The sequence below is a fragment of the Lytechinus variegatus genome, chromosome 13 (assembly GCF_018143015.1).
Source record: "Lytechinus variegatus isolate NC3 chromosome 13, Lvar_3.0, whole genome shotgun sequence".
Classification (NCBI taxonomy): Eukaryota; Metazoa; Echinodermata; class Echinoidea; order Temnopleuroida; family Toxopneustidae; genus Lytechinus; species Lytechinus variegatus.
The window spans coordinates 33,232,725-33,252,282 of NC_054752.1; the positions used below are offsets into that span (position 1 = coordinate 33,232,725).

At 38.0% G+C, this 19,558-nt stretch overlaps 1 protein-coding gene across 7 annotated transcripts in view; it reads left to right on the top strand.

Annotated features, from left to right (window-relative positions):
* Positions 1–2,761, top strand: part of LOC121426160 (5'-AMP-activated protein kinase subunit gamma-1-like) — a 79,133-nt gene extending 76,372 nt beyond the window's left edge. For all 7 annotated transcript variants that reach the window (XM_041622344.1, XM_041622346.1, XM_041622345.1 and 4 more), the window contains 3 exons: positions 443–589; positions 1,060–1,153; positions 1,888–2,761. In XM_041622344.1, the coding sequence (XP_041478278.1) occupies positions 443–589; positions 1,060–1,153; positions 1,888–1,946 (300 nt within the window). In that variant the 3' untranslated portion in view covers positions 1,947–2,761. The remainder of the gene's footprint in view (positions 1–442; positions 590–1,059; positions 1,154–1,887) is intronic.
* The last annotated feature ends 16,797 nt before the right edge of the window (positions 2,762–19,558 follow it).

Sequence of the window (19,558 nt, forward strand, 5' to 3'; positions counted from 1 at the left end):
TTATTGAATCGTAATTTGTAACAAAAATTGCAGTTCCACTTGTTCTAGGAAGAACCAATTTACTTCATACAATGAAGTAAATAAAAGGAAATCATGAGTAGGTGGCATCATTATCCACACATTGGTATACTGACCGAAATGTGCATACAGTTTCACTTAATTTAAAAGTGCGTCATTACTTTAAAACCTTTTTTCAATTAAGTTGTCAGCAGTTATTCTTGCTTGATTTTTCACAGGTTATTCAATTCAACTTTTGTTGAGGTAGACTTCCCTTTTCAGATTTAAGGGTCACATTCTGGCTTGTCAAATTCCACATGTGAATTCCAACTGTATAAACTGCTTGATAACACACCTCCCTACTCTTTATTGCATTTAATTCGGTTATCAATATTTCATTATATTTTTCCCCCTTTGTCTCTATTTTTTTTTATTTCCCTTTCAGAATCTTGCCGCAGAGAAAACCTATAACAATCTAGACATCACAATCCAACAAGCACTACAGTTCCGACAGACGTACTTTGAAGGTGTGAGTACTTGCAAAGCTACAGAGACGTTAGAAACAATCATGGATAGGATTATCAAAGCTGGGGTGAGTTCTCCCTTTTTATTCTCCTTCTCTGAAGCACCGTCTGTACTCTTTTGTCCTCCTTTCTTCCACTTCTTTTCCCTTCCCTATAAAAACTTTCCTTTTGAATACACATCTGGTTTGAATGCATAAGTCAGAAAGAAATAAGTGAAATTATATTTGAGTGATTAACATGTTTTGTCAAAGAATATCTGTAATGCAGACATTCATTTTTTATGAAAAACTTTTCATAATACATCTCTGTGTTTATATGGCCATCATGTTTCCTGATTACCATTTATCTTGCAAGTAGTGAGTGAGCTAGGGCAGTTAAGCAAGGTTGGATTGTTTTCTAAGACTCCATTTTTTTAGAGAATCCAAATCGAAAGATTTGAGTAGCTTTAAACTGTAATTGTCTGTGTGTTATTTTAACAAGGTTTATGGGTTTTTTCCACTTGAGTAATCTTTGATTTATTTCACTCATTTTCTGATAGGTCCATAGGTTAGTTGTGACTGACGATGAGAAGCATGTCATAGGTATCATCTCACTCTCAGACATCCTCAATAGTTTAGTGCTCAAACCAGCGGGTAAGTTGATGATGATGATGATGCTGCTGATGGTGATGATGATGATGCTGATGCTGATGGTGATGATGATGATGCTGATGATGATGATGATGATGATGGTGATGGTGATGATGATGATGATGGTGATGATGATGATGATGATGGTGGTGATGATGATGATGATGATGATGATGATGGTGATGATGGTGATGCTGATGATGATGATGATGATGATGATGATGATGATGATGATGATGATGATGATGATGATGATGATGGTGATGATGATGATGATGATGATGATGATGATGATGATGATGGTGGTGATGATGATGATGGTGATGGTGATGATGGTGATGATGGTGATGATGGTGATTGTGATGATGGTGATGATGATGACAATGGTGAAGGTGATGATGGTGATGATGGTGATGATGATGGTGATGATGGTGATGATGATGGTGATGATGGTGATGTGATGATGGTGATGATGATTATTATGATGACGATGACAACGATTATAATGATGACGGTAATGATGATGGTGAAGGTGATGATTGTAAAAATAGTAATGACAGCGATGTTGATGGTGGTAATAGAGGTGGTGACATCACATCACGACCAAACTCTTGATTAGTTATAAAACTTAGACACAAACAGACTGCCTTCATTCAAACTGACCTTATCTCAAATTAATTACAAAACTTGCTTTATTTTTTGCATTTCTCTCCTTTCTCTTTCTCCATCTCACCCAGGTGTACCCAGTAGAAAGAGCAGCTCATCTTCATCGACACAGGGGTCACCACGGGTATAGCAGGGTCACCAGCAGAGGGCGGTATATAAGAAGTACTAGCATTTAGTTATCGCTTCCAACCTTCTTCGTGGATCTTTTCAAAGAAGGCTTTGTGTTTGAAGAGAACCAGTGAGGACACTGTGATGGACTATTGGATGGTGATTCCAGCAAAGGTTTGCCTGACATGGCACCCTGCTCTCTAAGAGGTCATGCAAGGCTACACTCTCCATTGGTCTAATACCAATTGGTCCTATAGACAAATTTGTCAGACTCTTTGTGGTCAGACTACAGCCGGTTTGTCAACTTGCCGTGCTGTCTGTAAGGGAACCCCATTCTTATATATTTGACCAAGAAGTAGTTAGACCAAGTGATGAGGGTTAGTGCCAGTTAAAAAAAAAAATTAAATGTGAAGGAAAACGTTTGGCCCAAATGATGAAAGACCGGTTGGAAATTAGACCAAGTGGTGTTTAGCTATGTTTGCATAAGCATGAAAAGGCCTTCAACCACCCAAGTTGTTCCGTGATAAATTTTCACCATCTTATTTCACTGTCAACACTTGTTTTCATAATGTTATGAAATGATAAATTATATTTTATTTTTATTGAAGAATTATTATGCAGTCGCTCAAAGCACACCGTTGACAAAATTTTCTTTTTAGTTTTGCTTGCAGAACCTTAGGCAATATATCATTCACTAGCACATGTGTACTGAGTTATTTCTTTGTGTATTATTGGCTTTTCAAAAGCAACATTTCAGACAAGAATTGAAATGACCTTTAAGCCTACATCTAATGCAGGCTTTTCCAGAATTGCAAACCCTCCATGTGTAGACAATTGGTAAATGTTACTGCTTCGCTGATTATCCTTTTCATATTTGATGTCACCTTGTGCTTGTCTTGGCTGTGTAGTGAAAATGTTCATCTGCGAGCTCAAAATGGCACTTTTGCCTGGAATGTGTCCATGGGCCCCTTCGTCAGCGTTGGACTGGACAAAATTTTCAACATGTTGAAAATTGTGGCACGCATTACAAATTCGTGAACTATGCGCAACCTAGTCGTGCCACTTCGTACCACTGCGTGGCATCGAAATAGAAATTTCGTGGCGCAAAGAATAGTAGGCACACCCCCGGGGTAGTGGCACGCACTTTACGACTAGTTCACGACAGGGTCGTGCATACTTTGCGCATATGTCAAGCATACTTCACGCATAGTTCACGAATGATATGCGCAAAATTGTGAGTGCAGACCACGTGATCAGTATGAGTCGTCCTAATCAACAAACGTAGAGGGTGTCAACACAAGAACGTTGAATATTTAAATTTGCGCTAGATACGTCACAGAATAGGGTGTCGAGAATATTTGCTGAAAGCACGTCGGGACAGTGCGTGAACACTGCGTGAATTATGCGCGAACACTGCGTGAACTATGCGCGAACTATGTGCAAACAATGCGCAAACATGTCGTGAACGTGTCGGGGACACTGATAAAGCCACGTCGCGCCATAAAGTGTCCCGCACTGGCACGCATCAATGCGGGGCAATGCGGGCACCACAATGCGTGCAAGTGTCAACCGGGCATAAGCTACATTGGGGAAGTTGCAAATTGATGTAGAGGTTCAAGGATAGAGCCCTGGTAATGTCATTCGGATGGTGACTTAACGTGGGTCTCAGACGTTGATATTCACATCTGATTGGTACGTCTCTAAAAGCTTGTCCACACACACTCACCAGTACAGAGCATTTACCAATGCGATGTGTGACACTGAAAATTTTGCCGATTCTGTGGATTCGCAATATGGTGCGCCCTCTATCTGTTGCAGCGGACACGCCAAAATTCACAATGCATCATGGGAAAAAGTCTACACGTGTTGCGCGTGCTAGTACTAAAGTGAATGCATGCATGCAATTATTCAGAGCTTGACTCTATATGCTGTTTACTGGGGTACAGGAGGTAGGAGAGAATTTTGCCTGCATATTTCTTTCGGGAATTTAGACCGTTATTGGTGTGAATTCTTGCCATATAGTGTTCACTTTTAAAGAACTAGCACTGTGCGAGGTATTATAAGAGCAAACGACTGTAGCAATGTAAGCTCCTAAAGGCCCTATCTCACCAACGGAGACGTCGCCGCGACAGTCTACAACTTTGCAGTCGCGGAGACGTCTCAGAGACAAAAATGGCTTGCGCTCTCACCAAGGAGACGTCTCGATGGAACGTTTGAAAGATCATACACCTGACTTGAAGCAGGAGGAGGGATATCAGCACGCGTTCAGTCACGTGGTTTCTGAAGTGGGTCAAACAGTGTGAAGAAGTGTCGCGGAGACGTCTCCGCAATGTATTATATTTTTTTTATGTCTCCAGCAGGTCTTCGCGAGGTCTCTGAGACATCGCGGAGACATCGCGGCGACGTCTCTGCAGTCGCGGATATCATTAGTTTCCGAGACATCGCAGCAACTGATGGAGACTTCTTGGAGACGTCGCGGAGACTAGAAACAGTCTCCAAAAATATTAAACATGTTTAATTTTTTTGCGACTCCTCGGAGACTCTGTAATTTTCATGAGATGTCGCGGAGACGTCTCTGCAACTAGCAAAATTTGTAGTCGCGAACTAGTTTCAAGCCCAGTGAGATACCCCCTTTAGCGCCCATAAAACTTACAGATTGCTTACTTTCCCGTTCCAAGGGTTGATCAAAACATCGACAGCATGACCGCTGCCACCATGAAGCATTATGTCCCCATTATATAGGGATGATCCAGACTTAGGTAGTAGTAGCCATGATGTTTATTGCTCTCATAATATCCGTTCGTGCCGCATCACTTCTTGCGCGTAGTAACAATATAGATCTTGGATATAGCACAACACTGTGTGCTGCCTGCGACTGTGCGAGACGTCGACTCCGAAGTTAGAAATTTTGCTTGTTCACTGCAACGGATAGATGGAGCATTGTGAATCCACTGAATTCTGATCAGACTTGAATGAGCAAACATGAAACTTTCCAAGTTCTCCCAGTTGCCAAAGAATAAGTTACCCGATCTTACAAGACTGAGTACAAAGGTGAAGATGGAAAGAAAGGGGAAATGATATAGATTAGAGAGCAAACTTAGTGTTGATCTGACTTTTTTTTCACTGGAATTTGTTTTGTCTTATTTCTTGAAGTTAATCTGTAGGCCACGAAATAATCTCAGGAATATTTAATTTCAACGGTCCATTTGCTTTAAATTATTTAACATCCAGATGAATTGACTATTGATCTGTATTTCTTACGCTCAAAAAAAAAAAGCTTAAAGGTTTGTCATAAAAGATGTTTGTGAATTTATGCATGGGTATACAGATGTTGTAATTGACACTCAAAACAACCCAAGATTATCAAAATTAGACATGGATCTGTAATTTAAGTATATGCAAAATCCTGTGAATTATGATGAGTATGTTCTATATACCTAAAAATAAAACTTCTTACCACAAAGATCATATATAATAATTATATTAACTCCTTATTCATATTTCAATAAGGAACATACTGTCAATTCATTTTATCTTAATTTTTGTTTCTATTTCCTCTGGTTTTACAAGGAACAGAGACTTATTTTACCATCTTTTTTGTTTCATTGCAATAATTTCTATTTTTAACTCATTTTTGTGAAGTGATTGCGATTGCTTACGTTACTTGTTATTTCCTTTTTTTTTCCTTTTTTGCCAAACTGTATAAATGTATATAGAAAGTGAAATGAGATAATTTGTAGATCAGTGTTTTTGAAATATTTAATATTGACACCACTGCAGATCACTGGATTATTTTATTGCTTGGTTTCTTGTAGATGTTAATCAAGTACATTACTAACAAATGAATGTCGCCCAAATAAGTAAAGAAACATATCCCTTCATCTTTTTTTTTCACCTTATAAAACAATTTTTTTTCCTTCCACTTTATAAAACAATATTATCTTTGTTTGCCCTTTGTCTATTTCAAAAATTATATTTTTGATGATTTATTAGTCCACGCTTTTGACATTAAGTCCCCCCCCCACCCAAAAAAGAGTTAATTAATTAATAAATAAATGATGATGATAATAATGATAATAAATAAATAGAAATAAAAAGATAAGGAACATAAAAAAAAGTAATTATGAAAATATATACATTTTTTTGGTGACATTTACTCATTGTACCAAATATCAATGAAAACTGTAGGATATCTAGGAAAGTTAATTTGTAACAGGCGGTCTTTCTGGGCAGGTTTCTGTATTGCATGTTCCAATTGAGAAACCTGTCCAAGGGTAACCAAACGTGTGGTCCAACAGACCGGTCATCCTTCTATTCAAGTGGTCTCAAATATGACTTCACTACTATACAAATGAAATATTTTGGCACATGTATCTGTGTCGTTTGCTTTCAAAACATTTTGGGTGAACATGCATTTTAAATAGTTTAATGTTTACCGGTATCTCTAAAAACCAAATAGAACTTGTTATAATAGTTCAAAACCATGTTGGTTTGTGTGTTTAATGGACATGCACTCTCTGATTATTTGTAACCCCAACCATGATGTGGTGTTATTAGAAATGTACTTTTAAAAGTGTTTATTGAAATATGAAGTAAAATATTCAATTTATTATGACTGGAACATGTGTGCATGAAGAGTCTCTGTTTAATGGTTTGGGAGGCACTATTCATTCAAACACATGTGATGAGGAGGAGGAGGAATGGGTATGAGGATGAATGATCTGGGGAGCGTTTTCATAAATATTTTCTTTCATCTTTCCATGATTTTGATTGGTTGAGAGGCACTGTTCCTATGGTAACTGTCTGATAAACATCTGACCAGTCATTTCATGAAACGCCCCCCAGAAAGATGATATGATTATATGATGATGATGGTGATGATGATGATGATGGTGATGGTGATGACATGATTATTGATGATTGTGATGGTGATGATGATTATGAGAGTGGTGGTGATGTTGACAGGATGCAGTAATGAGTACGAGTCCGGAGGCATTGGTGGTGACGACAATGATTTGGTTGTCAAGGGGTAATGATGGTATGGATGTTGATAAGGCGATAGCAAATAGCAGTGGTTAAAATAATGATCAAGATGACTGAGGAAGAAACTGATCATCTTGATGATAATGAAGTTAATTGATGGTGGTGATTATGAAGTGAATGGTTCTGATTGTGGTTTTGGAGAGGATATGCAAATGGTGACGGAAGAGGACAGCGTACTATGATTATGATGATGGGGAGGGGAGGATGGTGGTGGTGGGAGGGGTGCTGCATCCAAATGTTCACTCCGTCTATTAGGGAATGCCGTGATGCTGCGTGTATGTACCCATTCTGGAGAGGGCGCCTGACCAATTCAAGTGAAACCCAGGCTTAGCTTACAACTCGTGATTTGAAGTCCACGCGCGGCGATTTGTTGAGATTTTTATTCACGGACCTAAGGGAGAGAATGGCGAGACAACCCTCCCCCCACACGCCCCTGCGTATTATGAAAATTTCAATCGCAACAAAGCTTAAGTCGTAGCCATGAAATACCATGTTAATGGTATAATCTAACCCCCCATCTTCCCCCCCCAAAAAAAAAAAATAATAATAATATATATATGATAGTAATAATTATGATAATAAATAAATGAATGGATGGATGGATGAATGAACGAATAAATAAATAATAAAGAAAGGAATTTTAATAAGTTGTCAAATATTATACATATAATCGGCAACTTGGGTGTTCTTCAGTTGTGACCATTCATATCCATGATAAGTACCAATATTCTTCTGCCTCGAAAAAGTTCTCTGCGGGATGCAGGAGACTGTTTTCAAATGATACGAGGTTCTATCCATTGCCTTAATTATTTCTAAAACACATTTTCTTGATCGTAGCTGTCCACAAAGATATAAACTAACTGTGGCGCTGTCACTCAAAATGTTTAATTTTGAGATACGATGGTGTAACACATCAGCGACTCTATGAATATGTCTTGAGCCAGAAAGCTGTCACCACACGATTATGTAGTGGCAGCGTATATACGCCACCATAGATTTCGAAGCTTTGCGAATTTAGAAGTTCTGTTATGAGGCGCGCCGGAACACTTTCAGTTTTGGGGGGGGCAAAATCCCGAAGGGGACACAATATTTTTGACAGCGTGAGATACCGAAGCGATCGAGCGGTAGAGGGCGTGTGACCCCCCCCCCCCCCACGGTAAGGACTTTGTGTAAAAATGGAGTTTAAAAGTTACGTTTCTAAGAGAATTCAAAAATAAATTTCTTGAGAATTAAACATAGAATTCACTACGAAAGACTATACTCAGAGTTTATGAGAACCTATGAAATCTACGCGCAAAACGATCACTTAATTCGGAATGTGGTTTTCGTGTCTGATCAATTTAATTACGTAACACGCTTATATTGACTCAAAATACCAGAAATTACATTTTTCATGCAATATCCTTTCAGAAATATTTATTTATGTACATTTACATACACGGACGACGCGAGAAGAAGAAGCAGAAGAAGCGTAACAACAGAAACAAAATACATTCCAATGAATGTCTTTTTAAATTCAAAATGGCGGGTGTTCTGACGTGGCAGAAGACGATAAGCGCTTAAATACCCATTCTATTTAAATCATTTCTGACCTCAGCATTGGAGAGAGTCCCTGATTATACATACATAGGCAAAACGTTTCATATTTTGTAACTGGAGGAAAAAGAAATATGACCTGCTTAATTATTGTCTAACAATTTAAAACTTTTCTGAAAATTTATGTGTTTCCTTTGGCATGTTTTGTATGGCTGGGAAGCACTTTTGGATGACCCCTTCAAAATCTTCTTTTTTCTTTACATATTTTCTGGGGAAAATGTGACCATAACTAGGAAATGATGAATATCGAATTCCTGGAAATATTCATTGGTAAATAATCATGAACTAACAAACTACGGCAGTTCATAATGTACATTATGTAACATTATTTAGAAGAAAACAATTACATTCCAACAGCGGATGTGGTTGACGGTACACCATGTGGAGTTTTCGAAAAAAAAAGAGAAAAAGTGGATAGAGGAAGAATTGAAATTGATAGGAGGAAGTAGACAGTGAAAGTCGAGTAATGTTTTGTTCAAATGAGCGTAATCCTGATAAAGACAGTAAACCAGAAAAGGTTGAAGAAGAGGCTTGATTAGTTGATAGATGAGTACTCCTGCTCTGCACTCCATTCGCCGAATGATAGCATCTTCTCATTTATCAAATAAGCAACTACTCAATCCTCTATAACTCTTTAAACTTTTCGGTTTTACAGCTATTTTCAGATTCCATATGTTGCTCGAGTAACTAGCGTTCACGCGCGTTGGTGATATCGGGGGGGGGGGGGGGGGGGGCGTTTCATGAAAGGACTTGTCGGACGTTTTATCTGAAAAGTCCCATTTCATCCGACAGTTACCATAGTAACAGTACCTCTCAGCCAATCAACATCAGAGAAAGATGTCAGATCTGACAACTTGTCGGATGAAACACTCCCCAGGTCCGGGAGCGTTTCATGAAAGGACTTGTAGGACGTTTTATCCGACAGTTACTATGGTAACAATGCTTCTCAACCAATCAGAATACAGGAAAGTTGTCAGATCTTACAACTTGTCGGACGAAAATATTTATGAAACACCACCCCGGTCTGAGCGTTTCTGGGCGACCGCGCGTTTGTTAGCCGACACAGCATGCAAATTTGCCATTCGGTTTTAGTCTGAAATGTATTCATTAATACTAATATAGGCCCCCATTCCACAGAACGGAGACCATTGAAAGATTGGTGAGGTCTTACAGCGGTCTTCAAGATCAATGAAATTTGTCGACTCTGTGGAATGGCTCAGAAAGACCCCTCAAAGAACTCTGAAAGACTAGTTGGATATTTCTTGTCGTACTGGTCTTAGACTAGTCCTCTCGAGATCTTTCAATGGTCTTTCAGAGATTTTTTTATGCAATAAGTGATCTTTCAGAATTCTTTCCATGGACTTTGCCTGGTCTTTCAATGGTCTTTCAATGATCTTTCAATGATCTCTCATGAGTCTTACAGTGATCTCCGCAAAAATCTTGAGAGACTGCTGAAAGACCACTGAAAGACAATTTTCCTGTAAGACCGTTGTAAGACTGTTTTGAACCGTTTCAAGAAGTTTTGGAGCCCATGAAGACCACGAATACCACTGAAAGATTGGTCAGGAGTCGCGTAAGACCTCAAAGACCATTGTAGGTTCATTGAGAGACCTCTGAAAGATCAACCAAAATTCATGGTCTTTCAAAGGTCTTTCAGCGGTCTTGTTTATCACACTGTAATAAGATGGAAAAGGGGCTTATCAAAGGTATGTTTCACAGAGGGACATGTTCGTCAAAAGACGCAAGGCTTACTATGATGTGTAATTGCCCCGTCAGGGGCGATTTTTTTTCATTTTTGACAAAAGAAATGACAATTCTTAGGCAGAAAAGTGCCTTCATCGTTTACTTTTGTCCTTAAATAATATCATTTTTCTACTTTTAGGGGGAAAATTGGGGGGGCAAAATCTCGTTTTGCCCCCCCAAAATTTTCTTTGGGGGGGCAAGTGCCCCCCCTGCCCCCCCGCTTCCGGCGCCCTTGTCTGTTATCTTTAGCTGGTTTATAAAAAAAATATCTACACACGTTTATATCGTTTTTCCACTCTGACATAAGATACCTAATTAGAATTACCTTGATCTACGCTGTAATGAAATTCCCCGTTGATTAATTGTTATACTAGTATTACGCAATCTGGCTCTTGGAAAGCTGCCACTTTACGGTCGTTTAGAATTTCCTGTGCAATTAACTCCTCGACATTGTCCCGCAAAGATTCCATCCCGCTATACTCAATGATAACGCATACGGAACACGCTACTAATTTGCTTAATTAGACCTCGTATACATGTCATGAAGAGTTGGTTTTCTTTGTTATCAAAATGGGTTGAATAAAGTCAGAAAATGAGATAAACATAGCGTAGATGTATTTATGGCGAAAATCAAATGACATATCAGAGTTCTGCATTTTAAAATTTGTATTGTGTAACGTCACATGCCAGCACACACACCTCGTCCACGTCATCTATGAATTCCATGAAATCACATTTCCGCCGCGCAAAAAAATACAAAATGATTTTACATGTCTTTACACTCATAATATCGAAAACAAGATTTCATTACGCCTATTCAATAAAAAGAAAATCCGATTCAATAGTCTTGTACTATTTCAAATTAACCATTAATGTATTTTTATGTGGGAGCTGCTATCATTCATGTGAACATGAATTATTTTTTTTAGAGCTTATTTTCTTATATTTTGGAAAAAAAAACTCTTTCATTAATTTCTCTTATTTTTTGCCTTTCATCAAAATCAACGTGACGTCAGGGTGGACAATCCTTTTAATTTACAGATGAGAGAGAAAAAAAAACAAGCAGTTGATTAATTAGCTCAAAGCACGGGCGTTGCAAGGAAAGTTTAGGGTTTACGCTCATATACACAAGTTGCGCCTTTTCTTTGCTATTTTGTGTTACATTATGTTACATTTTAGAGTATCATTTTATTATTGTTATAATTGATAAATCATTTTACTATCCTTTTACATATTCACTTTTTTGTTTACCCTTAATTGTAAAGCGCACATAGAACTATAACTACCCTCTATTTTTACTATCATCAAAAAATTTGTTAGGGGACAAGATGACATAAAGAGAATCAAATTTGAGTTAAGTGTTTTAAGTCGGATTATGTTCTTATCATTTGAATTGACTCACGTAATTATCGCCGTTGCATTCAAGTTGTATATTTCACGGATTAACTCTGTATTTGTACGTATAATTATTTTTTGTATAATGAGGTTTTCACTTTCAGTTTCTCTCTCTGTTGTTCTTTTACTAAGATATTTTGCACATATTATTCTTCTTTCTTTTTTTTTTCATTCGTAGCGCTTTGAAACTTCCGCATATAGCGCTTTATAAATTTTGTATGATCATTATCAAAATTTTGCTGTGTCCGTTGGGGGATAAGACGGTGATTGCCAATTTCCTACAATGGTTCCATTGAAACCAAAAACAAAACAATTAAGGCTGGAAGTGTTCAGAAAAGTTATTTAAAGAATCGAACATTAACTTTGTAATTGCATGATTAGATTTTCAGGGCTGATGTGCAGTTCTAAATTGGGCTTTGTAAGATTATCCCCACTGCATTTGACGTCAGAGAAAACAAAACAATACAAGAAGACCCTCGCATACAAAACTTTCTTTATGGACCGTAATCCTAAAAATGCGATATTCGGAGTAACACAAATTATTATCACTGGTAAATATATAGTCATCATGATTGAAAAGAAAACATTAACAGTCACAGAAGAAGATTCTGTATGCGACAAATATATCCCGCCCACAAAGAGGCATCTTAATATAGCAAGGGGCGTGGCCTAATTGTGACGTCATCTTTCTTTTTAATAGAAAACAGTCATACCAACGAAACTGACTCCAGGAGAGCATTTCTTCAACATTTCATCCGACAAGTTGTCAGATCTGACATTTTCTCCTGATGTTGATTGGCTGAGAGGCACTGTTCCTAAGGTAACTGTCAGATAAAATGGGACTTGACGGATAAAACGTCCTTTCTTTCATGAAAGCATGCTCCCCATGACCGACCAATGGTCGGCCATTGGTTAAAATGTTTGGTGGATCTGGGTGCCGTTTCACAGAGATAATAGCAAATGTGCAATATCTGTAACAACTTCAATACCACCAAGGGGCGGATCCAGGATTTGCCAAAAAAAGGGGGGCAAAGTTTTCGGAGCCGGATATTTGTGACAATTCCCGAAAAAAAATGACAAGCAAAAAAAAGGTCTTCAATTTCTAAGAGGGGGCACACCTCTGTAATGGCATTTTTACATTACATTTTTATTTTTTATTTTGCTTATCAAATGGGGTGGGGGGCACGTGCCCCATGTGCCCCCCCCCACTGGATCCGCGCTTGCTACCACGCGATCAAACCAAATGATTTCAGTAGCTTAAAACTGTTATTGCCTGTCATTGCTAATTTGTTATTGTAACAAGATTTTATGAACGGGTCACATGAGTCAGTTTTTCTGATTTGACTGTCATGAGTGTAGCTTTACAGAAGCAGATAATGATTCAGTCTCCAGCCGTTGCCCCCTGTCATCATTATGCTTGGTCGTACTTTAGATTTGGTGAACCGTTTGTATATAGGTCAGGAACCTTATAACCTATATCACAGACATGGACGATATGATATTACTATATGCCTTTGGGTGTATGTGTTCTCCTTTAATAATGCAACGTTTTTGTTTTCAAGATTTGTGATAAGGTCTCCTTATGACCGACAGACCTTTCAAACAATGTGATATTTAAAATAATTAACAATAAACCCCTTTTATGTTTGCATCATTTTATTTCGACTAAAGTAAAATCATAATACATGCATAAGCGATGTATGCATAATAAAACGGATGTGAGTGAAGAAATTTCACATGAATAAGATTTATAGCAGAATGTCAATTGCGAGATTTTATATGAAGATTAATAAGTTGACCATTGTGTTCTATGCTGCCGCTTTTTACCCTTCTTCCTCCCATCCACCCTCTTTCTCCGTCCATCACTCTATCTTTCCATCTTATTTTCTTTCTTGTCATACTTCTTTCCTAATTCATTTCTATGTATATCGACCATTTTCTTATTTTTCTTATTTTTTAAATTTCTTACACGAGCTTTAATTTTCATCCACAATTATCATTCCACTCTTATATCATTATTTTATTTCAAATCGTTTTTTAATATCCTCCCCCTCATTCTCTTCAGTTTTACTAATGTAGATAGTCGTCATTATCCCTTTTTGTTTAAATCAGAGTCAGAGAATTTGACAAAGTATTTTAAAGGTCAAATCGTCAATATCGATGGCTACCAATGGATACGGGGAAAAGAAAATGCAAAATCTATCGAAAAGATTCAAGTCAATCCACAATGAAAAAAATAAACCCCGCTGCATAAGCCGTATATTCACCAAATACTTCTCTAAAGGTTAGTGACTTGTAATATAATGATTTTTTTTTAAATATAATTGTTTGTGTTTCCCTTTTGTGGTCCCCCGCCGATTCGAATCATTTCGACCATGCTCTCTGCAAAAGTAGAATCCGGTGCTTTTATCAAGGGACTTGGATTTCTATTAAGCAGACGACACTCTCTTACTAGAGGCGTTTTCCCGCTCTTGTTTTATGCGCGTGTGTCCCCGGCTGTGTTATTAACATCGCTGATAAACACGGCATTTTTATCACACGGACCCTTTTAGCGCTTATCCTCGTCGAGATAAGAACCTGACGATGAAGATGATCAACTGTATGCCTGAGTTTATAAGCTAATTGATCAGCCAGTCCCAGTACAAGTCTCGCATAAAACAGGCTTAAGTAGAGTACGGGGAAAGGAGAATCAGAGGGAGAGAGAGAGAGAAATAGTGAAAAAGTTCATTGGCTTCTGCTGGCCCGGCCAGAACAAGAAATCTCAATCCAATCGGACACATGTTTGGCAGCGATGTAGTTGAAGAAGAGAGAGCAGAAAATTATGTTCCACAGATCACTAAATGGCTGCCAGACGATTTAGACCCCCCAAAATCGCATTCCCGCGTTTTCGTCGTATTGCAAGCGTTTGTTTACCAAGATTTAATTCCACCTGCGTGCGTACTGGTGTCTGCGCACATTCATTAACGTAACGATAAACTGAAAGCATTTGCCTTTTTTCAAGGAGAGATAATACGGTAGAAGCTAAGCGAAGGACGGATAATCGTGGAAGTTTGGCGGCTGGTTAAGGGTTTCATATCTACCGAAGATAGCTGTATGGAGAAATCTTGATCAATTCCTCGCCCTGCAGTGAATGGTGGCTGCGCTGAAACATCCTCTCATTCTTTAATATACTGCACCGGCTACGATGAAAGGATTCCATCTTTCCGTGTGGATTAGTAGCATTACAGCGTTCCTGCTGGCTGTCTACCCAACCGGGACGGGGGCAACGAATCTACGGTTCGCCCGCAGAGGCCTAGGCGGTAAGTTACTCTCTTCATCATCACATGTCCATGGTTGCTTCAAAAGGTTAATGGCTGAAATCATTTCGCATCAATGCATGTCTAGAGTGGATAAGTTATTAATGCTTCAGATGTACCCAATCTCCCACCATTCTTTACCATGAAACCTAGATCAATAAGAATATCAGCAATGCACTTTCTAAGCCTACGATTAAAAACAAGAAAGAGATCAGAGATAAAGGCCTACAGGTGTTTATTATCAAACTAATATTTATTATTTTATGTTATACTTCCCAGAAATAGAACATAATTCAATGAATGCATGGCCCTGGCAAGCGGATGTTATGGTGGTGATGAAGCACCCGACCAACCCTCTTCAAAATCATGCCAAGGGCCCTGATGCAATTGTGATTAAAAGAAAGAGAATTTCCAATATGTTTGTGTCCAATACGAATTCATTTCCAATGAGATAATACTTCGTCTAAGAAAGTTTATCATGTTAATGGAATGCAATGGCGAAAGTGAAAAGCCTTCAATCATTTCACTTTACTGCTGGAGATAAATGATGATTTCCTCTTCTTCCTTTTTTTTGTGTTTAAAAAAATTTCATTTTATGAAATATGAATGCATCAACATGATGAAATTTCATGAGGGGGGGGGGGTTCTCTTTGAATCTTGCAATCAATGAGTAAGAAAATAGTTCTTGGATCAAGAGTTCACCGTACTTTAGCTTTATATACAACTGTACTCGGGGCACCCTGCAAACCTTCCGAGATGCGTTGTAGTTTGCTGACCTTTTTCATTCTTCTCAGTCAAAGTCAAGTGTTTGGTCTTTTATTTGATTGAAACAATATACAATAATAATACCTTCCCTATACAAGAAATATCACCCGCAGGAGTTTTGATCTTAAGTTAACGATGGAGAAAGGATTCGGAAGTGGCGGAAAGCGAGGGATGGGGGCTGACCGTGCCAAAAATCACAAAGATTTTTTTCTGCTAGCACACGTTTATTGTATAAAAATGGAAGGGGAGTGGCTGGATTCAACAAATTTGCATGTGAGGACGAAGAAGACTATAATAGACACACTTTCGTAGCACTTAACTACTATAATAAACGTGAAAATCGAAATGGCTATCATGTACATGTATTAATTACAATATGTATGGATACCTCTATGAATGGGAAGAAGCCGTAAAACTGATTCAGGAAAAGAAGGCAATGATTTTAATAGGCTTCATACATTATGGATTCAGAGTGATTAGAGTTTGTAATTACACGGCGGCGGGACTGCAAATTACAGGTTTAATGAATGCCTTGGCTTAATATGAGAATAACAACGTATACGTACACGTATGCATGACAAAGGCAAATTTAAACCAACAACGCACTCATTTTATGCATGTAATTAGGTTCATTAAGACAAGTATAATTACTTATTAGGATTTAATCATTTAATCAATATTGATTACTTTTCGTCTCTATATAATTTACTATAAACAAGTTCATACGCATAGCAATGACCTTAAAACTTGAAAGATTATTCCATACGCCTGCTAAAAGTGTTTTCCCCATGACGCTAGCATCGAGAGAAATAGTCGTATATATATTTCCCAACAACGATCAATCATTTTTTATATAATAAAACATGTTCCCAATACTATTGAAGACTCAAAGTGAGGCTGCCTCACAAGTCTAACTCTCATTTTAGTAAACAAGTTTGGAAAGGTGCGTGTATTATCAATTACCAGTTCACTCAACCCTTTGCGCCCTTTACTCCCTTCCTTTTCTTATTCCTGTTTTTTTTTCTTCGACTTCTCAATTTCTTCCTCCCTTTCTTCCTCCCTCTTATCTACTCCTACAGTTCGTGTTGCTGTTCATTCCTTTTCTCTATTGTTTCTCCTCAAACTTCTTTTCCTACTCCCCTCATTCTTCCTCTGCTTCTACTCCTTCAACATTATCTTATATTTCTTCTTCAGTATCTGCTTGAGATGCGATACAGAATTCATAACTGACTTTTACCAGTTAGTGTGATACTTTCATTTTATAGGCTTTACATCAGTCTATATAGGCTTTGATAAACATGACAAAATATATGATTCGACATTTTTTTACGAAGACGTTCCATATGGATGAACGGAATGAACATTCGACAACGTGTTTAATTCGATTTTGTGACTGTTTCATGCATGGATGAAAAAGATGAACAAATAGTTAAATTTCTTCCCCAAAGATCAATTTAACCGTGGGAATAGCGGCGGGTCGTAAAAGTGAAAGCAATTTGCGTAATGTTACACTGTTACTCGTGTGAACGTAATGTTTAGGTAATACCTTCTTTGTAAATATTCGATAGCGATGATATTTAATATAACCAGTAATTTTACATCATAGGTATGAGATAAATATTTCACATAATGAGAAGCTCGCCGCCTTTGCCTCTCCGCCACAAATTGACAAGTCACTTGATTGACACAGGGGCAAAGCCAGGGTATTTTGATCGGGGCTAGATGAATAACATCGACGTCATCATTTATTTTTGAATAAAAATAGTGGTATTATAATCCTCCGATCTAGACCTCCCTTTTTTAATACTATCTGTTTTCTTTTAATGTTGTACTTTTTCTTTTCCCTAATGGAAAGGAACACTATGCGCATCCTATATTGTCTGATGGTACCACCCGAAGTTTGACAAGATTATAATCTCGTTCATTCGATTCCATCCATATGACTGCACAAACGATCATCGTAATAAAATCAAACTCCAATGAATATAACATGAGAGCATCTTTTGTTCATAATGCAAGAAATGCGGATCTCTGATGAAATTTAATAAGACAACACAAAGCAATACGGTACACGCAATACGATACTAGTATATTTTTCGTATGTTAGGTATTATTTTACGATATTGATTGAATCTAAGGTTTTCAGTCTTCTGAATTCCCATCAGCTTAAGTTGGAAACAGGAATTTGTAAATCGATATGTTGTTGATAGCATCTGAACATTATGTTTCTAATGATTATGATTATTATGAAGTTCATTCCCACTGTGCCTTATAATAGTGCTTAATAGGACACATTGTGAGATATCTTATTTGCATAAAAGTCAAGAACATGCAGGTCACCAGTCGAGCGTCGAGTCGTGCACAATATCAATTTTAACCTATTTGATGTACTTAATTAGAGATGACATTACGACTAACATCGGGGGGGGGGGGGGGTGTCATCGCTTTGAATTGGATGATTGATCAACTCTTATTTGACTGTTGTTTGCTTACATTGTAGAATGTTTGAAAATAATGATTTAAGATCTACCTAAGATTCAGGAGATAAAACACAGGTCTTCAAGTTTATTGATGGTGGTTTGTGTTGTCAGATCAAAGCGCTTATCATCGTGGCGATCTTCTCTATGAGGAATTTGATCTAACATCATCATCATGGATGGAGAGGGGTTTTCGATTATTTTCTTTTTTTTCAGAGTGGGCAATAAACCTCTTTTGGACCTTCAAAATAATGTAATATTAATCCATTATAATATCCTATGTGAAAATAGCTAATGTATGTTTCACTTAAAATGCATTGTGCGATTGGACATAATCGTTATGAATGATAAAGGCCATAAGATTTGAAATTTCTAAGGCGCATTATAATGGGACAAACAATATGAGTTGGCTAAGTTATGGTTTCTATAGTAAAGTATACTTTTTTAATTTACAGGATAGTTAAACGAGCAAGCGGAAAATTTCCTATATGGATGAATGAAAAATAACTTCTGTTTTGGCTTGTAAAAAAAGCTAGGATTTTTTTTTTGGGGGGGTTTTCAGGAGAATACAAAGACTTTTTACTCGATATTTATGATATCATTTGAGGAGAGAAGCACCTAAGCCGTACCCACTCATATTCACACGCCCAACAGTGTATTTTACATCGTGTGGTGAAAACCAACAATCTCAGGGACGAGTGTCAAATCAACGATTTGACTCATCACTTTCCGATGCTGCATCTCTCCCTCCATCCATTTATTGTGTTACAAGTTAGATTCTGTTGGAATAATAATAATAATGATAGCCAATTTTTATAAAGCGCTTTTCCCAGAGTGGCCCAAAGCGCGTTACAGCATATTATTACCCCGGTCATTGGATTCATTTCAATCAAGCACGAAACGTGCACAATTTCCACTCCCTGGGGAGCATTCCTTGCATTCATCGCAGCCACATTATGGCGCTGGCAAAATCAACCATACAATATCTTTCGCATCCTACCGGGTACCCATTTAGCACCTGGGTCGAGAGTGGCAAAGTGTGGATTAACGCCTTGCCAAAGGACGCTAGACCGCGGTGGGATTCGAACACACGACCCTCTGTTTAAAAGGCGAGAGTCAGAACCACTACACCACGGCTCTTCCACGAGCTCTTCCAATTAGAGTAGGGGTAGATCCAGGTTTTCATAAATGGCGGGTTACACATGTTTTTTTTAATCTAAAACATTTTTAGCATGCACAAAAGGTGGGGGGGGGGGCTCTCTCCAAAAAAGACGAAATTTGTCTCATCAATATCGCCCCCCCCCCTTGAAATGGAGGGA